Source organism: Egretta garzetta, unplaced genomic scaffold, assembly GCF_000687185.1.
Source record: "Egretta garzetta isolate BGI_Z169 unplaced genomic scaffold, ASM68718v1 scaffold220, whole genome shotgun sequence".
NCBI lineage: Eukaryota > Metazoa > Chordata > Aves > Pelecaniformes > Ardeidae > Egretta > Egretta garzetta.
Genome location: NW_009258414.1, coordinates 1,728,066 through 1,747,605, shown reverse-complemented (window position 1 = coordinate 1,747,605; position 19,540 = coordinate 1,728,066). Strand labels below are relative to the sequence as shown.

Here is a 19,540-nt window from a genome sequence, read left to right as displayed (position 1 = left end):
GCTCCTCTCTGCATACCCGGCAGCACCGGTGAATGGCGGAGGGGGTTTCTCCCCTGAAACACAGGGCTGGAGGCTTGGTGTATAACCCGTGCTGCTGGCTGCAGCCGAGGGTGCTTTATTCTGCCTCTCATTACAGAGCAGAGAAATCCCACGTCCCTCAGAGGGATCCTCCCTGCGTCCCCGTTGCAAACTCTCTATGCCTAGATGCAGCTCTGCGGGTTTGCAGGATGGGCACCGGGGCTCTCCCCCGGCGCAGGGCTGGCCCTTATCCCCCCTGCCCTACTCCCCTGCCTGCAGCTCCTGCCCCACGCTCAACCCGAGCACCTTTAAAGCCAGAGGTGTTGAAAACCACAGAAGCGGACCCGGCGTAAGGCGAAGGTGCAGGGAGGATTGTATCTGGGTATGGCAATGGTGTGTTTTACCTCCGCTCCCAGTGTGAATGTTTTGGCTGTCGAGTTAAGCTCTCGGAGAATGCAGATTTGTCAGTGGCAGCTGTAGGAGCTTGGTGGTGGAAGAACAAAGTAGGAATTTATAATGTGCATATAATTGTAAAGAGAAGGATTTTTTAGCAAGAGATCAGCGGTAGTGCAGAGTAATAATCATCTTAAAGGGTGACTCTCTAGAATTAGTTGTTATTTTGTTTGAGTCCTTTGAAATCATTTCCATACTATATAATTATCTTAAATTTTAAGTGCTTCCTGCAGTGATAATGTGTGCATTTTTGCATTCTTATGTAAATGCTTTAGCAGTTCCCAGTGTAGAATTTGAAATGTCATTCAAAAACAGGTAATGGTTTTGCAAAATCTAGGGGAAGAAATTAATCTTTTTCTTCCACATCATTTTACAGTTTGTGCTGGCGTGGCTGTGTTTTCAGCTCTGACAGAAGCTGCCTCTCAGTAACAAACATCCAGTCATGGGATACACTGAAGCAAAGAGCTGAATTTCACCAGTCTGAGCTTAAAAAGACAAGAGACCAGCCGCCAAACTGTTATATCCTACAGAAAGAAAATAATTACTCGGTGTACTCAATTAATCTGCACTCAGACATCCCAGGCAAAGCCAGTGAGGAATAATTATAAAAACATTCCACCGTAATGAAAGTCTAGGAATCCCTGATAAGATGAGAATTTTTATGTGGCGTTGACAAATTAAGTAAACACGAGTAGCTGGTCCCTCTGAGCCCCCGCAGATGTGGCGAAGGGCGGAGGCTGGGGTCGGGGGCCTGGGGGTCACCCTTGCAGGTGCCCCTGGGATCAGTCCCTATCAGGCTGGGCACCCGGAGCTCTGCCAGCCCCCGTCTGATGGCCATTGCTTCCAGTTCAGCAAAACACCACCAACTCACCTGGCTGCGCTGGTGGCACAGACTGAACCCCCAAACCCAGGGAAGAGTTAATTACCCGTTGAGCTACAGGCGCTGCGGTACCTATGGCTAATTTTACAAATGCCAACGCAGTGCCTAAAGCAATATTTGATGTTCAGCCTGAGTCCCCTGAAGGTGCCGTGTAGGAACAAGAAGGGATATCGACAGATCGCTCCGGGAAGGTACATTTGCCTGTTCAGACAGTGGGTTATTTTGCAAGAGGGAGCAAAGGAGGGAGCCTACAGCTTCCCCGCGAGGAGAGCGTCAGCTCGTGACGCAAGGGGCTCGCTTACACTGTAAAGCCCGTAATGGTGGAGGTTGTACTCGAAGCAAAGAAACAAGGTAAGAGTTCTGCATTGCACAGAAGTATGATGATTAAAATATGAGGTTTAAAGGGCACTGTGTTTCACTAAAAAGCTGGGGCTTAGATTTCAAAGCAGGCTGGGAGTTCAGCCACATACCATCTACTAGGTTCAAAGAAGGATTTTTGTCTACCTTTGCTGAGCTGTTTTCAAAATTGACATAAATTCTTACATATCATGCGCTTTTAATAATTTAGAGCTCAGTCCTGGAGCAGTAACTCAGGCAAAGTCGTGATTCATTTCAGCGGGAGCTTTGCCAAAATAAGACTGTAAGGTTTGGGGGCTGTTCCAGTGAAGGGGAAAGAAATCCCTGTAAATATTGCAAAGCGAAAACTGTATCTCGGATGTACCCAAGGTAATTTCTTTCCATTTCAGCAGTCAGGCTGCTGATGCCAAGGCTGATCTGGGGCAGACTTCCCCTGGCTTGGACGAGAGCAGAACTGAAATCCTCTTCTATACAATAGTTGATATTAAAGCTCACTTAACCCATCTCACGTCGTGATGGCGGCCAGCAACTTGGGGCCAGCTGGGGCCAGTCTGCGCAGCTCTGCTGAGCCACAGCACACTGGGATGGACCAGTCCTGCCAAGGCTTCCAGCAGAGCTCACAGACTGGCCTTACTGCCCCCTTCCCAGTAACGCTGGAGGAGGAACAGGGCCAGCACCTCTGCAGCTCAGTGTGTGGTTTGGTAGGAAAAGCCTGGCCCCGCGTTTGCTTTGCCCACCATGGCTCTCAGCCCTCTCCTCTCCCTGCATCCCCACCTGGGTCCTGTCCCTGCCTGTTCCCACCCCTCCCACCCCTGCCCTCGCCTCCCTGCCTCTCCCCACCGGCAGGACGCAGTCCCCGGCCGAGCACTGGCGATGCGAGCCGTGCTCTGCCAGTGGTTTGGTAGGAAAAGCCTGGCCCCGCGTTTGCTTTGCCCACCATGGCTCTCAGCCCTCTCCTCTCCCTGCATCCCCACCTGGGTCCTGTCCCTGCCTGTTCCCACCCCTCCCACCCCTGCCCTCGCCTCCCTGCCTCTCCCCACCGGCAGGACGCAGTCCCCGGCCGAGCACTGGCGATGCGAGCCGTGCCCCCCCAGCCGCTGTCTCCGGGCTTCGGGCACGGCGGTGGGACAGGGCATGGCAATGCTGCCCTGGGATGTTGCACCTCTTCTTGCTGTGCTCAGAGAGGACCAGAGGCTTTAGCAGAGCTGGTTCTGTGGTGCAGGAGTCAAATGCGACAGATCTACCCTCCCTTATCCTCTCCGGGGGTAATTTATCCCAGCTATGCTCATTGAGGACAGGAAAATCCCAGACTGACCCAGCTCCTAATTTGGTGTTTCTTTTAAGTGCCTGAAGGTAGATGAGATGAATCAGAGCTTGGACTTGCACATGCAGGTGCAGATTTGGACTCAGATCCTCGGGGATATTTAGATAGATGAATCCCATTTATTTCTTCGGCAGTCTTATTTTATTTCAGTGGTAGATTTTAAATAGCATTTAGTTACCCCATTTGGTCTCCACAGGCTTAGCCTCAAAACTCTCAAAGCCCAAAGATGTCCAAGGCTTGCCTGGAGGAAAATTGGATTTCTGAACTTGCCAGCCCTTTATTCCTTGTGCAGACTTCAGAAGGCAGGTGATAGGATTCATGAATCTTTGGTCTGCTGTGCCTTATTCCCTCAGCCTTTTTTGCTGCTTTTTAGGTTATAGTAACAACAGGTAGCCCTGAACAGTGAAATGGAAGATCAACCAGTGGGTAAATTGAAAGACGATCACCTTTCCTGATGGACAAGCTCACCTTTACAGTCCCAATTGCAGGGTGGTTTAGCTCTCTGCCCGGCTAGCTGCAGCCAGCTATTATTTGCTGACTTGGAAATAGAGAACCAGATTTTAGAAGCAGAACTGATCCAAGGCAGTTTAGATTCTCAAGAAAAAATGCAACAGTAGTTTTCAAACTAAGCCTTGGACTTACTTACCTTTCAGATTCATCCTCGCAATACAACACACAGCATCTGTTAATCTAGTGCCAGCAGTTCTTTGTTTTAACTGTGCCTAAAAGGACTTTTCTGTAGCAGAGATACAAGGTTTGGTTTTAAAATCAAGGTGCTCACACCATTCAACTTTTTGTAGGATGCAGGGATGAAGATTTCTCTGCGCAAGAACCCTTCTAAATCCTTTCAGGGAGCTCCCTGTCTATTCAACAGGTAACAACGTTGGAGAGATTGAGATTGAGATTGAGGTGTTAAATGTTCCTCGACTCAAAGTCTCTGAAGTCTGAGAGACTTGCTGGTGCAGCTGTGTAAGCCAGGGATTGGACATACCTATGTTTGAATTTAGAGTTTTGCTACTTTTTCCTCTGTGAGATAACTCAGAATGGCAACAGCTCTCCCGTCAAAATATTGTAATAGAGAGATCCGCAGTGTTTGGCTCATGGAGCAACTGTTCCACGCCGTTCCCAGAAATCCGCGATTGCAGTCCGGGCTATCTTAGGTTAGGGTTTTAAATTGCACCTCCCAGAGACATTTGGGTGTCTTCCAAGTTTAAATTAGCTTTGCAAGTGTTTTACTGGGGACCCGTTTCTCTGCTGCTGCTTAGACAGTAGCAGCACGGTGTCTCCCAAAAGTCTGGCTCTAGAGTGATCTGTTACACAGCCCAGGGGCAGCAAAATAGCCAAATGCCAGACCCTCGCAAAGTCCGTATCGCTGTGTGGGAAAGAAAACAGAGCTTTATAAGCTTATCTCTGCGCTCAGGCTGTCTCTTGGAAGGACAGGGGTTCCTCTTAGGCTGTGTGTTTGCTTTAGAGAAAACTGAAAAAGAAAGCGTGCGTTCTTAGCGTCATTAGGAAAGTTGTTGGAGGACTGTGAAGAGGACATACAATATTCAGCCCAGTCTCTAGATGTTAATGGCATAGCCATATCATGAAGCAAGGCATTAGAAATGTTTGTTTCTGTCTGCATTATGTGGCTTGCTGGGGGCCCCTATTTAGAAGTAACAACTATAAAACCCAGAGAAACTGTGTTTTGGAGGCAGCTTCGTGGGCCTGTCTGATGTTTCAGTCCAGTTTCCCTGCTGGATTCCGAGGGGCTGATGAGGCGGGGAAGGGGCTGTTTGCCGCCCTCCTCGGCTGCCTGAGCTGTTCCTAGGTATGTACTCAGGCTTTGCCGGAGAGTGCGCTGCGGTTTGGGCACTGACTGCAACATGAAGCCTTCATTCTCAGGCTACGTGGTGCCAACTTGCTTGCTGGAGCAATGCAGTGCTTTAAATGCTAGCACACGACTTCCCCAAACGCCACGCAGGCTCCTGCGGCCCGTGCCTGTTGCAGAGGAGGTTGGGCTCTGCTCTGCTGCACAGTTTCTCATGTGCAAGGTGCTGGAAAACTTCCCCAGACTTGTATTTCCATTAATGCGACCCTCAAAGTGTTGCTTATGAGAAATGCATAGATGTCGTTTACAGCGAGAAATTTAGCCTGTTCTCTGCATAAGTGTCCCCTTCTCAGGTGGGGTCTTTACCTGCTGAAACAAATGTTTTCTGCCAGTCAGCATCACTCTCGGATAGAGGGTTACTCTTACCGCTCATCTCCCTTGTATAATCCTTGATTATCTTGTTTTTAAAAGTTTTTGCCATCTGAAATCTCTCAAATCCCTCAATTAGCCTGCCGTCTGATACAAACATCCCTCTGAGATCCTCTTAGCAGCATATGTTCAATAGCATAATTTAGGGAGCCATGAGGGCGGAGGAATTCCAAAGAGCGTCGCCGCTCTATATCAAGAAGCAGGCTTTGGCAGCCAGTAATGTCCTGGCACTGTCAGACTACTGAGGTTTGAAAAACATCCATCCATGGCATTCATGAATAAATGGATTGCAGTAAATCAAGCTCATTTCAAAAGGTCTCATTACCATTTGGTCATACAGAGATGCTGGGTTGGTCTGGGTAGAGCTAACCAGCTCCTTGAACCTGTGACATTCCCATTATTATTAGGCTTAATCTTTTTTATTTACAGCAGCTGTAAGCAAGTTAGCTGAATTAATAGTCACAAATATCAAATAGCCTTGATTTCTTAAAGCAAGACATACATGTTTCATGGCAGACTACATGAAGATTAGAAAACTAACCAAAACGCGGTAAAGTCATGGGTAGTATTTCCCTTGGCCATGACGCCTTTCGGATCAGGTCCTGAAAGAGTCACTGCTTTTGTTCAGTGTAACGACCCGCTTAACTTTCCTGACACTGACATTATCCGTGTTAAAAATTAAGCATGCAATGTAGCACTTTGGAGGATAAAAACCTAATTTATAAGCCTATTAGTTTGGCAATCATATTATTTTTAGTGTATAATTCCAGTCCAAAGACTATACTGCATTTAGTACTTTACAGGGATTTACAGTGGGTTCCCAAAACATGTTTGGCAGTACATGGTGTAGGTGAGGCACCTCTACGGCGGCAGTTCCAGCCCAGGCAGTGCAGGGGGATGGTCTGGTGAGAGAAGAGCAGCGAGGAGAAGGAGCAGGCAGGGCAAATGCCTTTGCCGAGAACTCCAGCGTCAAAGGACGGTATCGAACGCCGAAGTATCTTCTAATCCATAGCGCCATAAATATGCATCCCCATTAATAAAATATACAGGCCAAATGGCAGGGCTGTCCTTTCGTGCGGAATAGGCTCTGAGCTGACAGTGAAGCAAGGTCCTGTTTGATGTAATGTGGCATTATTTCTTCTCCTGCAGCTCACGCTGTTATTTATCTTCCGCTTGCAGCTTCTCGCAGTCGGTGAGCAGAGGCAATTTCTAGTGTGAAGAAAAAGAGCTTGTTCAGCAGCATCTGTCTCTTAGCGCTTCCTCTGGGGCAGACCCCATCTTTCTTCTTTAATGTCAGCGAGGCGGACGGTGGTAGCTTGGGGAGGTCGGAGCTGAGCTGAGGCTGTGCTTGGGAGAGCCACCTGCCCAGCCTTCGGGTGGAAGGGAGCACTGCTTCCATGAGTTCGCCGTCAGAAACATGGGGTGGCACCTCCCCACAGCAGCAAAGGACAAGGCGATCACTTCCACATCCATTTCCCCACCGTAACGCACAGCAGTTGTACGGACAGGCTGTCAGCCAGGTTGCAGGTTACCACAGAAACAGCATTCCCCGTTATCACCTATTCCCACGGGAAGGGCTGTAGCACTTGTTCTGACTGTTGTTCATTCATCCTCCCTAAAAAAGAGGAACTTTTGCATGCTTTCTTTTTTTCCATAGAATTTTAGGAGCATCTGCTGCTAAAAGGGTCATGTCCCTGCTTGTAATTAAACAGATTTAGCACTTGCTGCAAACACTGATTAGATTACTGGTTTTTTAGCACTTCAGGATAAATCTGAGTGAATTCATGGGCGACAGTCTGAAGGAGATCTCTTCCATCTCCTTATCCCAGGGCTGATGTCCTGTATCTAGGATACAGCAGTAAATCCCACACTCTTCTGATGATCCCCGCTACTTCTGCCGAGCCAGCCTGGGGAGCTCCCCGGCGCTGGGAGAGCTGCGACCACAGAAGTGTCAGGGGAGCGTTTGGTGGCACGATGCTCTAGCATCGCTGCCCACCCTCTCTGATGAGGCCAGGGGTGCCCCGGTGTGTCTGCTGCTGCCTGCCGAACCCCATCCCAGGTTACCCGTCTCCCGCAGCCTCTTACAGCCCACATAACTGCAATCCACCTAAATGCAATCCATTTCAGGATGGTACGACCAAGGCACAGCGGAAAGGTTGTGCTGCCCTTCTTGCCCCTCGCTCCCAGGCGGTGTTTTAACAAACGCCGGCCAAGTCACCTTATTCCAGGAGCAAATTAACCCACAGCTGCCGCCCTGCGCTCTGCAGCCCCAGCAGCAGCGGTGTGGGTTTGCCCCGGCGGCAGCGATCATGTAGACAAATACAAGAGTAATTGCATAAAAGGGCTACTGGGACAAGAAGGTGTTTTCTTTCTCGGCTGTTCTTGCCAGCTCGCAGGCATCTCCCCCTTGCAGCGGGCGGGCTGTGACAAAGCCATGTCTCTTCGTGCCACACTCATCTGCCTGGCGGAGCGACTTCTCCTCAGTGTGATCTTGCTGCAGTGTGTTGCTGCTCAGTGGAAGATACCAGGCTTTGCATGGCTCCTCTGTCCCCATGTCCCACTGAGGTGGTGACATACAAAGCCAAAGGGAGAGCTGGCAGGCAAGTAGCAACGCGGAGGAACAAACCACAAGCAGTTCACTCAAAGCAGGGCAGTGGCAGTGTCTCCTAAGGCTCTGGCTCCTCTCAGTCCTTCAGCATCTCATGCCACTGGCCATGTTCAGCAAATGGCAATTCAATACTGGCCTTACAGTACTGAAAGGGAGCCTATAGGAAAGACAGGGAAAATCTTTTTAGTAGGGCCAGCTGTGACAGGACAAGGGGTAATGGCTTTAAACTAAACCAGGGTAGGTTTAGACTGGATCTAAGGAAGAAATTCTTTCCAATGAGGGTGGTGAAACACTGGAACGGGTTGCCCAGAGAGGTGGTGGAGGCCCCATCCCTGGAAACATTCCAGGCCAGGTTGGACGGGGCTGTGAGCAACCTGATCTGGTTAAAGGTGTCCCTGCTCCTGCAGGGGGGTTGGACTAGATGACCTCTAGGGGTCCCTTCCAACCCAAATTCTATGATTCTATGGGCTCAGGGCTTGGCCATTAAAATGAGTGGGATGCAGGGTTGTCCGTAACTGAAAGCTGAACATGGTCCCCATGCTTTAAAAGGAGTTTTTCAACTTAGATAATTTTTTTTTTTTCAAAAGTAGCGCATGACACACTTAAGCTGAGGACATTCTGCAACAACAGCTATGTCAGAGAGATTTGACAATACCAGGATTTGATGTCAATTATAACTGCTAGAAATCTGATTGCAATGGCTGGCAGGTTATCTCTGTAATAATGGCTGTGCTGTAAAATAGGTTGCTTAGCATCTTTGGGGCTCTAGTCCTGGGGAAGAAAGCTGTCCTATCTGCCTTTGGCTTCCTTCTCCTTTCCTTTAATTTTTAAGCTTGGGTACACTGATTGATCAGAGGGTCAGAAATACCATAAAATTGGATTGTATTTATCAGAGACGCAACTTAAAAGATAGAGAACTTTTGTACGAGTGCACAATAGTGAGGCTGAACAGCAAAGACCATTTTACTTTGTCATAAGGCAAATGACTGAAAATATCTCACCTCCGTTATGCAACTCGATGGTACAGCCTCTTTTTAAATGTTGTGTTTCAGTTCTGGAAACGATAGAGGAAAAAAAAATTGAAAGGATTCAGTGAAGGGTAATGAAAATGATGAGAGGCACAGAGAACCTTTCATATGAGGAGAGATTTAAAAAGATTAGGCCCGCTTAGTTAAGACAAGAGATGAATAAGCAGAGACATGGTAGAGAGCTGTGGGGTAATGAATGGCACAGAAGAGGCACACTGGGTACTTTATGTGCTGTTTTCCAAAATTAAAAGCTGAGAGAAGAAAGCTGTAAAAAAATAAGACAAGAAATTGGCTCAGGACAAAAAACAACAACGGGCACATTTTAAATATGTTTTCTGCAGTGCTGGCTTCACCTGTGGAAGCCACTGTCGCAGGAAACAGAGATAATGAGCTTAGGAAAATTGTGAAAAGGATTGGCTGCTCTGGGGAAAATTGTGAGCCTATGGAGAGGAAAAGGGAGTTCTCCTGTAGCGGTGAACGGGAGCAGGATTCTCCAGTTGGCATGATCCCAAGGCTGCTGAAATGAGCCACCAGCCTCAGCAGGCTCGGGGTGTTCACACACTACGCACAGCTACCTATGCACTAGGTATAGGCTCTTACCCGCTTCAGCTGCTCTCGGTGATGCAAGATGACTTGATTTTTTTGTCCGGGTTGAGCAGGCGGGATCTTTCCCAGCATGTTTTCAGGGAGCACATCTTTCCCAACATCCCTGTTCTCTGTAATGTCCATGCAGGTCAGGCATTGAGGCGCTTGCTTTTCAATTGACCTGCTCAGAGGGCAGCTCTTGGTGCTTTTGCTCAGCCAGGAAGGTTTAGTTCCTCTGCTTGACTCAGTTACACAGGAGGGAGGATCATGAGAAGTTGTAGCAGATCAGAGCCAAGGTCCAGCAAGTTCACTGTCCAGAGAAGATCAGCGGCACATGCCTAGAGAAGAATATGGGAAGTACGCACAAAACGTGCAGGATACTTCCATTTCCCATTTTTCAACTGGAGATTACCTTAACCAGAGGCAACCAGTCCTTGACCAAACCTGGGAGTGAGGTCCATGAATCATGGGCCTTTATCATGCAATAAAACCTTTGGCTAGACATTGAGAAAGTTATTCTAATCTTTTTTTTTTTTAACCCCAAAGGCATGCTTACAGTAGTAGAGAAGGTCTCTATCCAAAGAGGCTTAATTGCAGTTAATGTATAGGATTCCGTTTACAGATTCAGAAGCAGTAACAGGGCTTCTATATGTGTGAAACAATAAAAATTAAATATGATTTAAAAAGAAGCTTCTAGATAATAGTAAAATTGTATCACACAGGTTTTCTCTGTTAGTCTGGTTTAGAGCCCTCAGACAACCTGATGGGCATTTACTGCTTAATGAACCTTCCCAAGTTTCACAGAATAGGCAGTGTTTAAAGACTAGTTTCTTCCTTTTATCAGACTGGAATTTCACTGATTTTGAGCCATGACTGGCAAGTCTGGTGCCCTAAAGTCACAGAAATTAAAAAAGGGTAGGTACAAGCATTAGAAGGTATTAAAGTATTTATAGAGGACTTGATCATTCAGGAAATGGCAGAGGTTTTCCTGCACCATCCTTCCAGGATCATCAGGGATGCAGAATGTTCAGTGCAGCTCAGCACTGGGGGAGAGAAGCTTTGGGGGCAAAGTGGATCTTCTCTCTTTCTTATTCATATCAAGTAAATTGCATCTCGTGACTTTGTGGGCTGGATTAGCAAAGGGGCCTGTGTTTGACATCTGTGAGGTGTCCTCCTGGGCATCTTGCAGAACTTCTAAACCACATTACAGTCTTTCTCTACTAGGATTAATTTCCTCTGCAGTAATCAGAAAAGTGTCTTCCTTCTGCATGTATCATGAGTTAGTTGTCTTGCCCCAATTAAGGAGTGCTTTGGTTAAACAACACAGTCGTAGAAGTGAAGCATCACCAAAAGACAGGGGACCAATAATATGATCATGCATAGTTCCCATCTCAATTAAATTTCAGTGTTGTTTACAGTCACTGAGTCTTTTTCCCTGGGGTCATCAGGCAGTACATCCATTCCATGGGCAGAGCATGCTGAGAGGTGACGCACCCAGCTTTAAATAGGTATTTATTGATGTGCCTAAATGCCACTTAAAAATCTGGGCAAAGATGACTTGGACAAGTTTTTATAACTGAGTCACTGATAAGGCTAGAAAAAGAGTAATGAACAAAACTTAAACCTCTAAATCTCTGTATTTGTAATTAATATGTTTTCTGCTTCAGTTCACTGTGTTCATTTTTTCCCCGAGTTTGTGCGTTTGATTTGCTGTGTGAAGGAACAATGTCAAGGGAATAATTACAGGATCTTTTCAACGCTTTTCTCATAGATTCAGAGAATACCTAGTGACAACCTGAAATCTTACTCTGGAGATGCTGGATATCCAGCTACTTCCTTGGGCTCCATTTTACTCTTTCTGGAAGCTTTGTCCTAAATAAATTTACACACCCCTGACAGGTTGTTTCACTTGGTAAATTCCTCCTGATTGCAATATCCCTGGCAATTCCATCCTATGGAGTTGTTTGGGATCACCTTCCAGGAAAATCGGGCCTTCCTATCACTCCTGACAGTAAGTAGTTTTCCTGATGAAAGAATTTAGTATATCTTTTCTATCTAATTTTGAATTTAATGTCTTCTTTACACGGTTGCATTGCCGGTACACAATGCCTTCAGATTGTAGTGAACTCAAGGGGTATTACAGCCTTCCACTAATTCCTGTTCAGCAGTAGTTCTTTGTTGAAACAGCAGTTAGTTCAGCTTTACAGGACCTCCAGAGGGCTTTGGGCTACCTACAATGTCTTTGTGGGAGCTCACCTGGAATAGACGTAGCCAAAATGAAGCTCCTCCCTGCTCTAATGCAGCATCTGTCTTCAAAAGCCCACGCAGCTTTTTGATGAGCAGGTCTTTTGCTGTGACTGGCAACTGTTGTACAGTCATGATTACATGGTCAAAGAGTCTTCCTAATTACAGTCCTACAAGACCTGTGAGTTGCTCCCGCTGAAATCGCTAGGATTCCTCAAAATAGCTAAATTTAAGCAAAGTGGACAATATTGTGGGATTGGAACCTATCTGTGGGAACTGTAATATATCTGATCCAGAAGAAATTGCTTCAAGATAATTGTAAGTCACCATTCCTATAGCAGACAGATTTTGATGGCTTCACGAAATACCGTTTTCTTCAGAGTCTTCTCACACTGGTGATCTAAAAGCTGTTATTTCTGATAACGTTAAAGTTGAAGTATTCACATCTTGTGCTGTTGATATCACTGCACATTACAGGGTGATGATCCAGAGGATACACCCTGGAACTTCACATGCCAAGATGGAGAAAATCAATCTCTGTTAATAAAAAAAGGCAGGCTCAGTGGCGCAGAAAATCACTACTCTGGAGCCTTAAAGAGGCTCCTTCAAAAATTCATGATTATAGAATGGAATCCTGGGCTACACTTTAGTCCTGAAAGAAATCAGGATATGAAGGGAAAAAAATCCAATTTTCATTAAGTGGAGAAAATAAAGAATAAATCCCATATGCAGACATAGTCATTGATCCCATGGAACATATTATATGCCTAATATGTAAGAACATTTTCCAAGTTTCCCAAGTACCCAATACTTTCCCCAAATACTTTAATTTTTTTTCTTGTTTATTCATGCTCTTAGCACTAAATCCATCTGAATAAAATTTCTGATTGTTCTGGCCGACTGCTGTAGGGTAGCTGCAGGACATTCAACCTATAGTGATATACAGACATTTAACAAACTCAGTATTGACCTAATGACTTAAGGTTACTACTCCGTAAAGTATTTGGTGATGTCCCCAGCTGATGGCATCCATGATGCAAATACTGTGTGCAATAAATAGCAGAGAGCAAATGTCTTTGCCCTCTTATGTGCACTGTGCCTACAGCCATCCTGATGAGAGGCTTCTATAATACAACAGAAACTTGAGATCACTGAATGCCTTTCTTTAAAGCAGATTTCCCATTTTCTGTCTACGGGGAGTCTGAATTCCTGCATCATGATCATTTGGGGGCCAGAAGAATTAATATTCAGTCCTGCAGCATGGGTGGGCGTGATGGCTGATAATTTGGATGGTCTTTGGCTTGAAACATGGCTTTTGCACGATTCGAGCAGGAAGAATTCCAGCTTTGCTTTTATAGTATTTTAGCCTTGGCATACCCGTAATGCAGTATTTGTATGGCAGAGACTGGATTATTTCAGATGTAATCTAGTCAGCTGCGTGGAAATACAGCCGCTCTTAAGTGCACGCCACAAGGCCTTTTAACCATGTTATCATACACCAAATTATTCTTTTTTTAAGTATTTTTCACATATTTAATGCAGCTGCAGATCTATTCATGAAGAAACAGTTCAGTAGCTCAGCTGATCAGCTCAAAACCAAGGAGAAGCTCCTGACAGTTCATCTTCTTGCTTACTTAAGCACGGCTGAGTCACGACTACAGTGAACCCAGCACTTTCACTTTTATTTATTCATTCATTCATTCGTTCATTCCCTCCCTCATTCATTGTTAGGGTGCGTGTGCGAGGGGCTCGGGTGAGTGCAATTCACTGTCGTGTCGGTGCCATCATCCCTGACTGCTGAGATCCAAGTATTATTTCCCACAAATACCTATTTTTCGTGTTTTGCGTAACAATATATTTGTAACATTGGACTTCCCAGAAGTCATTTGAATTATTTTCTTTGTGAAGACGGACAAAGAGGACAGCTGCGAGACAGGAAAAAATGGCCTTAGAATTCAACGCATATTCCTTTAATCCAATGCGTGTCTTTCCTACTCATTAAAAAAAGACCCCGGGAGGAGAACAGCAGAGGGAAGCTCTGAATGAGGAGTGATAGCAAGTGTGCTCCTGATTTGGGGGATATTACAATTAAAATGTACTTTTCTGAGCTTGCCAACCTAACTGGGTATGGACAGGGCTTCTATCAGCACATCAGTTCAAAATACAGCGTAGAGCAGCAAGTGCAAAATGGCCACTACGTTACCTTTGCTGGCAACTTCTTTCCTAATGTACTGAGGAAGTGCAAGTTAAAGCCCCAATTAAAACTGATCTTTTCCAGTTTATATTTATATTTAAATTTAAATTTAAATTTAAATTTAAATTTTCAATACTATATGAGCTGGAAAAGATCAGTTTTAATTGGGGCTTTAACTTGCACTTCCTCAGTACATTAGGAAAGAAGTTGCCAGCAAAGGTAACGTAGTGGCCATTTTGCACTTGCTGCTCTACGCTGTATTTTGAACTGATGTGCTGATAGAAGCCCTGTCCATACCCAGTTAGGTTGGCAAGCTCAGAAAAGTACATTTTAATTGTAATATCCCCCAAATCAGGAGCACACTTGCTATCACTCCTCATTCAGAGCTTCCCTCTGCTGTTCTCCTCCCGGGGTCTTTTTTTAATGAGTAGGAAAGACACGCATTGGATTAAAGGAAAGGCAAGCGATGGGTGGGAACAAACACTTGCAAAAGGTAAGCAGCTGCTTAGTATTCAGGAGCAAGCAGAGCACTTCAGCTTCTGCAAACAGCTCATGTGGGATCAACTTCTATTTGGCAAGAAGGATGCCTTGCCCACCGTGCAGCGCTTTTCTGAAGCTGCAGCCGTAGCTGAGGAATTAAGCAGATGTCAGTCAAGACAAAGGAGCGCGATTCCGTGCCAAGCCAGCCAGCTGAATGAGGTGGGCTGGTTTAGTGCCAGAAAAACTGGGAGAGAACTTAGCACGGCAACTGAGCGCATTATAGAGAGGTGTCTTTATTTCCTTGCCCCGCTGTTTGTTGCGAGAAATCACCCCCATGGTAGCCACTGCTGAACTGTGGGGTGCTCCGGGGAGGGGACCGCTGCCGGGATGCCCATGGGGGGAGGCTGGCCGGCCGGCGCGCACCATCGGGCTGGTGTCCGGCCGTACACGGGCTCGACTGCAGACTCACCCACAGCAGCACAGGGCTTCCACCTCAGCTTGTTACCACAAACCTCACAGCCAAGGGAAAAATCAGGGGTGACAGAGGGTTTTTAGTGTCTGTCTTTCTGTCTCCCCACCCTGTTTCGAGGGAGGCTGCGGGCTGCTGGCTGCTGCTGCTCATACCGGGGTTAACTTGCTTCCTAAGAGAGCCAGAGTAAATGTTGTGGTTCTGTTAGCAATCTGACCCTCTGCTGCTGTCTACAAGCAGGCCTTTTGTACCCGAAACAGCTCCAAATTACTGTACATAAACCATAATCTTCCGGTGGGAGCACTGTAGTTTTCCATTTTGCTGCTAATTGGATGATACACTTGCAATAGTCTGGCTAGCGCTGGGCAGGGTACGCTGATGGAAGGCTTTTATTTAGAAATCTTGCAAAATGCAGTGACTATCCCCGTTTGACAGCAACTGAAACCTATCGTCAATTAACTAAATAACAGCCAATTAGCTTCAAGAAAAAAAAAAAGAAGAAAATTGCTTACTTCACATTCTTTGTTGAAGCAAATGCCAGTCAGAGGATGGGAGGTTTTTTTCTTTCTCCTATGGGAAGACAAAATGGCAAAAGATGTGCAGAAAATGCACAGTATAGTTTTTTTTTTAAATACTATCTTTTTCTCACACAAGAATATTTGAGAAACTAGATAAGAACATCTTAAGCTCCTGAGACATTTAATTTCCTTTGATTTTTTAAAAATCAAAATTACAATCATTACGCCAGCACAATTTTTCCTCCTTTCTTCCACGCATCTGTAGGATGCTTTAAGCACAAGGGCAGCTCCACCGAAGCTGGCTGCCTTCGCAAGGAGAGGCCAGCAAGCAGCCGGCTGCTGTGCGCTGCGGTGACAGGCAGGGCTGTGAGATTAACATCCGCATGGCCAGACCCAGCCCTTCCCCTTTCATATTTTAAGGACTTTAGGGGTCCGTAGGTGGAGATGTTTTGAGAACTCCTAATGTTAAAAAAACCTGAAGCACCCAGAGGCGTTAAGAAGCAGCTGAGTGGTGCTGGGAGGACTGACATTTTGGTCTTAGGTCCCTCCAAGAACAATGATGTTTCATGCCTGTATCCTTTTTTGAATCTGGGCAATAGTGCCAAAACGTGTTGATTGAGTCAAGACTCTTGCCCAGTGAAAGCCAGTCACGCCGTTGGCAGGAAGAAAAAGTCTCTCTGCTGGATTAGTGCTCTTTATTTTAACTGTTAGCCCAATACCATCTCCCCAAAAGAAGCCGCGCAATTCAACATGAAGACTAAAGCTGGATCCAGCTGTGGCACCGTGTAGCTCTTGGCAGTCCCAGAGCAGAGGCTAATGCCCGCATGGGTCTCTGGCAGCTGGGCTTTCAGTGGCTGATAGGCTGGGCAGAGAAAGAGCATAGGTTAGACCAAAGAGGCAGCTGCTACAAGCTAACTTAATATTGCTGGCTTAGTAAGAGGCGGCCATTTACTCATGGCATCCTGGCTTTGAATTTTTATTGCACTTTCCTCATGAGCAGTTAAGGCCAGCAGTTAATGCACAAAGGCATTGCATGGCCGCGCTCCTCGCCTGCGGGGCTGGACCACAGCTGGTCCCTTGGGGCTGGCATCAGGGCTGCGTCCGCCTAATGTCCATTAGTTGCATCAATCAATAATTCTTCTCTTAGACTTTTTACTCGTTGTTCAGAAAGATTTTGTTACACTACTTTGAGCTGCTCACGGCGTCATTTCATGGGTTACAAATTGTGTTACTCTTTTGTTAATACTTTTAGGGCCCGTGTTTCATAATTGGATAGTGGTGGGTGAGAGGTACGTCGTCTAAGTGCCGGGAAAGCAATGAATATTGGATGCTTTTTCATTAACTGATGTGAGATTCAGCACTGCACATATTGATCTGTTACTTTCTTACAGGAGCATTTTACACCTGAATGCAAGTTCAAAGAATCAGTATTTGAAAACTACTATGTGACATATTCTTCAATGATCTACAGACAGCAACAGTCTGGCCGGGGTTGGTATTTGGGTCTTAACAAAGAAGGAGAAATAATGAAAGGAAACCACGTGAAGAAAAATAAACCTGCAGCACACTTTCTTCCAAAACCATTAAAAGGTAATTGCTTGGGTTTGCTCCGTCTATCTGAACTGACATTATCTTATGTCAGAGATGTTTAATTGCTGTGCATACATATTTGAAGGGTTCAGCTACTTACATAACAGGAGTATGATGTTCTGTAACACACTGTTAATGTAACCAGAGCTACGGGGGTTTTTTTAGGTTTCTCTACATTACCTCTGCATTTCTCTAATCTAACCAAATACATGCATTGGTTTCTTTGTGCCCAGAGCCCACAGTGTCTCTGTTATAGATAATGAAGGCTCTACCTGGAATGGCTCCAACATTTGCTCACAGACCATCGGCAATGTTCTGTATAGCTCGTCAGTCCGAGCTTTATGTTTGCTTGTCCATTTTTGCCTGAGACAAAGCTCTGACATGCATTGCTTATTAAACCACAATTAGTGTGGTATCAGCCTATGACATTAAAGGTAATAATGCATGTGGCATACGTATACCGCTGTGTATTAAAAGCCAGGACGTGCAATCATCCCAGTTAACTGAAGGATCTGAATCAATCAGGACCGTGGTCAGACTTCTCTGCCTCTTTGGTAATGCAAAGAGGGAGATCTCAGTAGATGTATGGAGGCGCTCCTTTTCTCCAGAAGAACTAGCTTCCATATGCTCCTTCCTTAAGAGGAATGAAGCCTTCTACTTCTGGGTTATGCTTGCCGGTAACCTTTTAAGGCAGTGTCATTCTAAAATCAGAGAAGGTATTTCAAAGGTGCATAGCCCTGAGTGGATGCTGGACTAGTTTGGCAGTCTACACTGAGGACTAGGTGTTAGGCAACTGATATTGAGGTTGATCCTCACTTCTAATGTGTGTGAAAACAAAGGAAACAGAAGACTGAAAATCCATTTTCGCACCCACCTGCTTAGGCTACGTATACAAGCAACAGGTCAAATCACAGCCATCAACAGTGCCACTTCACCATTAATAAGGAATGTTGAGATTAGGTCTATCTTGCAGAGTTTTGTAAGTGCGTGCAGTGGGTGATTTAACTGGGAGAGGGAGGGAGCTGTGGTTTTTCCCTTCTCTAAACTGTCGTTCCCTTGAAGACCTCAGAGGTTCTTAGGGCGCGTTTGAAATGGAAGAGGTCTCCTTGCTGTGTTTCTTTCATTCACTCCTTACACTGCATATTGCTGTATGAAAAATCCCGACGTTTCACAGCCGGACTTTGCACCAACAGACCGAGTAGCCCGTAACACATGCTGATGTGCTGCCTCTCTTTTGCTTTGCAGTGGCCATGTACAAAGAGCCTTCTCTCCACGATCTCACAGAGTTCTCAAGATCTGGAAGTGGGACCCCAACAAAGAGCAGAAGTGTTTCAGGAGTGCTAAATGGGGGTAAATCCATGAGCCAAAATGAGTCAACGTAGCCAGGTTCAGGCAAGCCAAGTGCTCTCTAAACAGAACCTTACCTCTGGATGCAGTTGAATTCTTACTAGCAGTCTTTCATCCAAACGTTCAATTGCCCAGGACAAGCCACCGAACTTGCATAGGTCACTCGTTTATCAGCCGTTAGATCTACTGGTTGTCAAGGGATATACCCCAATAATGTAGAATATGCTTGTGCATATCACAAGGCACTTGGATAGCCAGCAAACATAACTGCGGAATAAATCTCGGAGAAGAAATGTCCAGCTCTTTCTCTCTCTCTCTTTCCCTCTCTCTCTTTCTCTTTCTCCTCTATGCTTTGTGGAATATGAAACAAAAACATTTCACAGCATTCACTGCTGATAAGAATTTGCTTTCCAACTCAGAAAAAGACCACTTTTGCTCTTCAAAGGAAATTTTAATGCTTGTATGTTTTATAGGGGCAAACAAAAAACAAATATGTAAACTCTGTTGTTTCCTTGGCTTACCGTTTTATATCTAAGGCTTGATAAAAAAATGTATCCTTTAATTTGGAATAGTGCAACTTTTTGATTTCTGAACTCCAATGGGTCTTTATGTCTTTAAAAAAATAATTAAAAATTCAGGGTTGGAACTGAGAGTTGGTGTCTCAGGCTCAAGCAAACAGTGTTCTTGTGGTTTTAAACACAATGAAATATAAATTTTTATAGATTTGTAGTTTCTGGTAAAGTTCTTGTGCTAACCCCAGTCTGTAGGAATTGAGTTGTTTTGTTATCCCAAGTGGAAGTTAACAGAAAGGGATAAAATTATCCTCCAGTGTAGATTTCTCTTAATTCCATTTTGTGTGTCATGTTAAACTATTGTCGTGGCTTCTTTTCTAAAGACAGAAACTGTGGAATTAAGGTGACTTAATTTTTTATAAGAAACGTCTTATTTGTAAAAGTCCTTCTTTCACTGTAACGGGCACGTGAATATTGTGTAGGAGGAAGCGTTAGGACAGGTTACCCCTAAACAACATATACTTATACATGCTATTGGAAACAATTGTTTAAAAAAAAAAAATGTAGTTAGGTTTCCATTTAGGTCATCATGTCTGTTGCATGGGAGAAAGTTGGAATATTGGCCTAGAGTTGCATGATGTGTAAGATTTTGTGCATTAATCATCGTTGGATTCTGTGCTCCAAAACTGAC

The 19,540-nt window shown here is 45.4% G+C and overlaps 1 protein-coding gene across 1 annotated transcript in view; it reads left to right on the top strand.

Annotated features, from left to right (window-relative positions):
* The window catches only part of FGF13 (fibroblast growth factor 13), a 118,726-nt gene extending 100,354 nt beyond the window's left edge, over positions 1 to 18,372 (top strand). The window contains exons 4-5 of the mRNA XM_035898710.1: positions 16,792 to 16,990; positions 18,236 to 18,372. Coding sequence (XP_035754603.1) covers positions 16,792 to 16,990; positions 18,236 to 18,372 — 336 coding nt within the window. The remainder of the gene's footprint in view (positions 1 to 16,791; positions 16,991 to 18,235) is intronic.
* Positions 18,373 to 19,540: the final 1,168 nt, after the last annotated feature.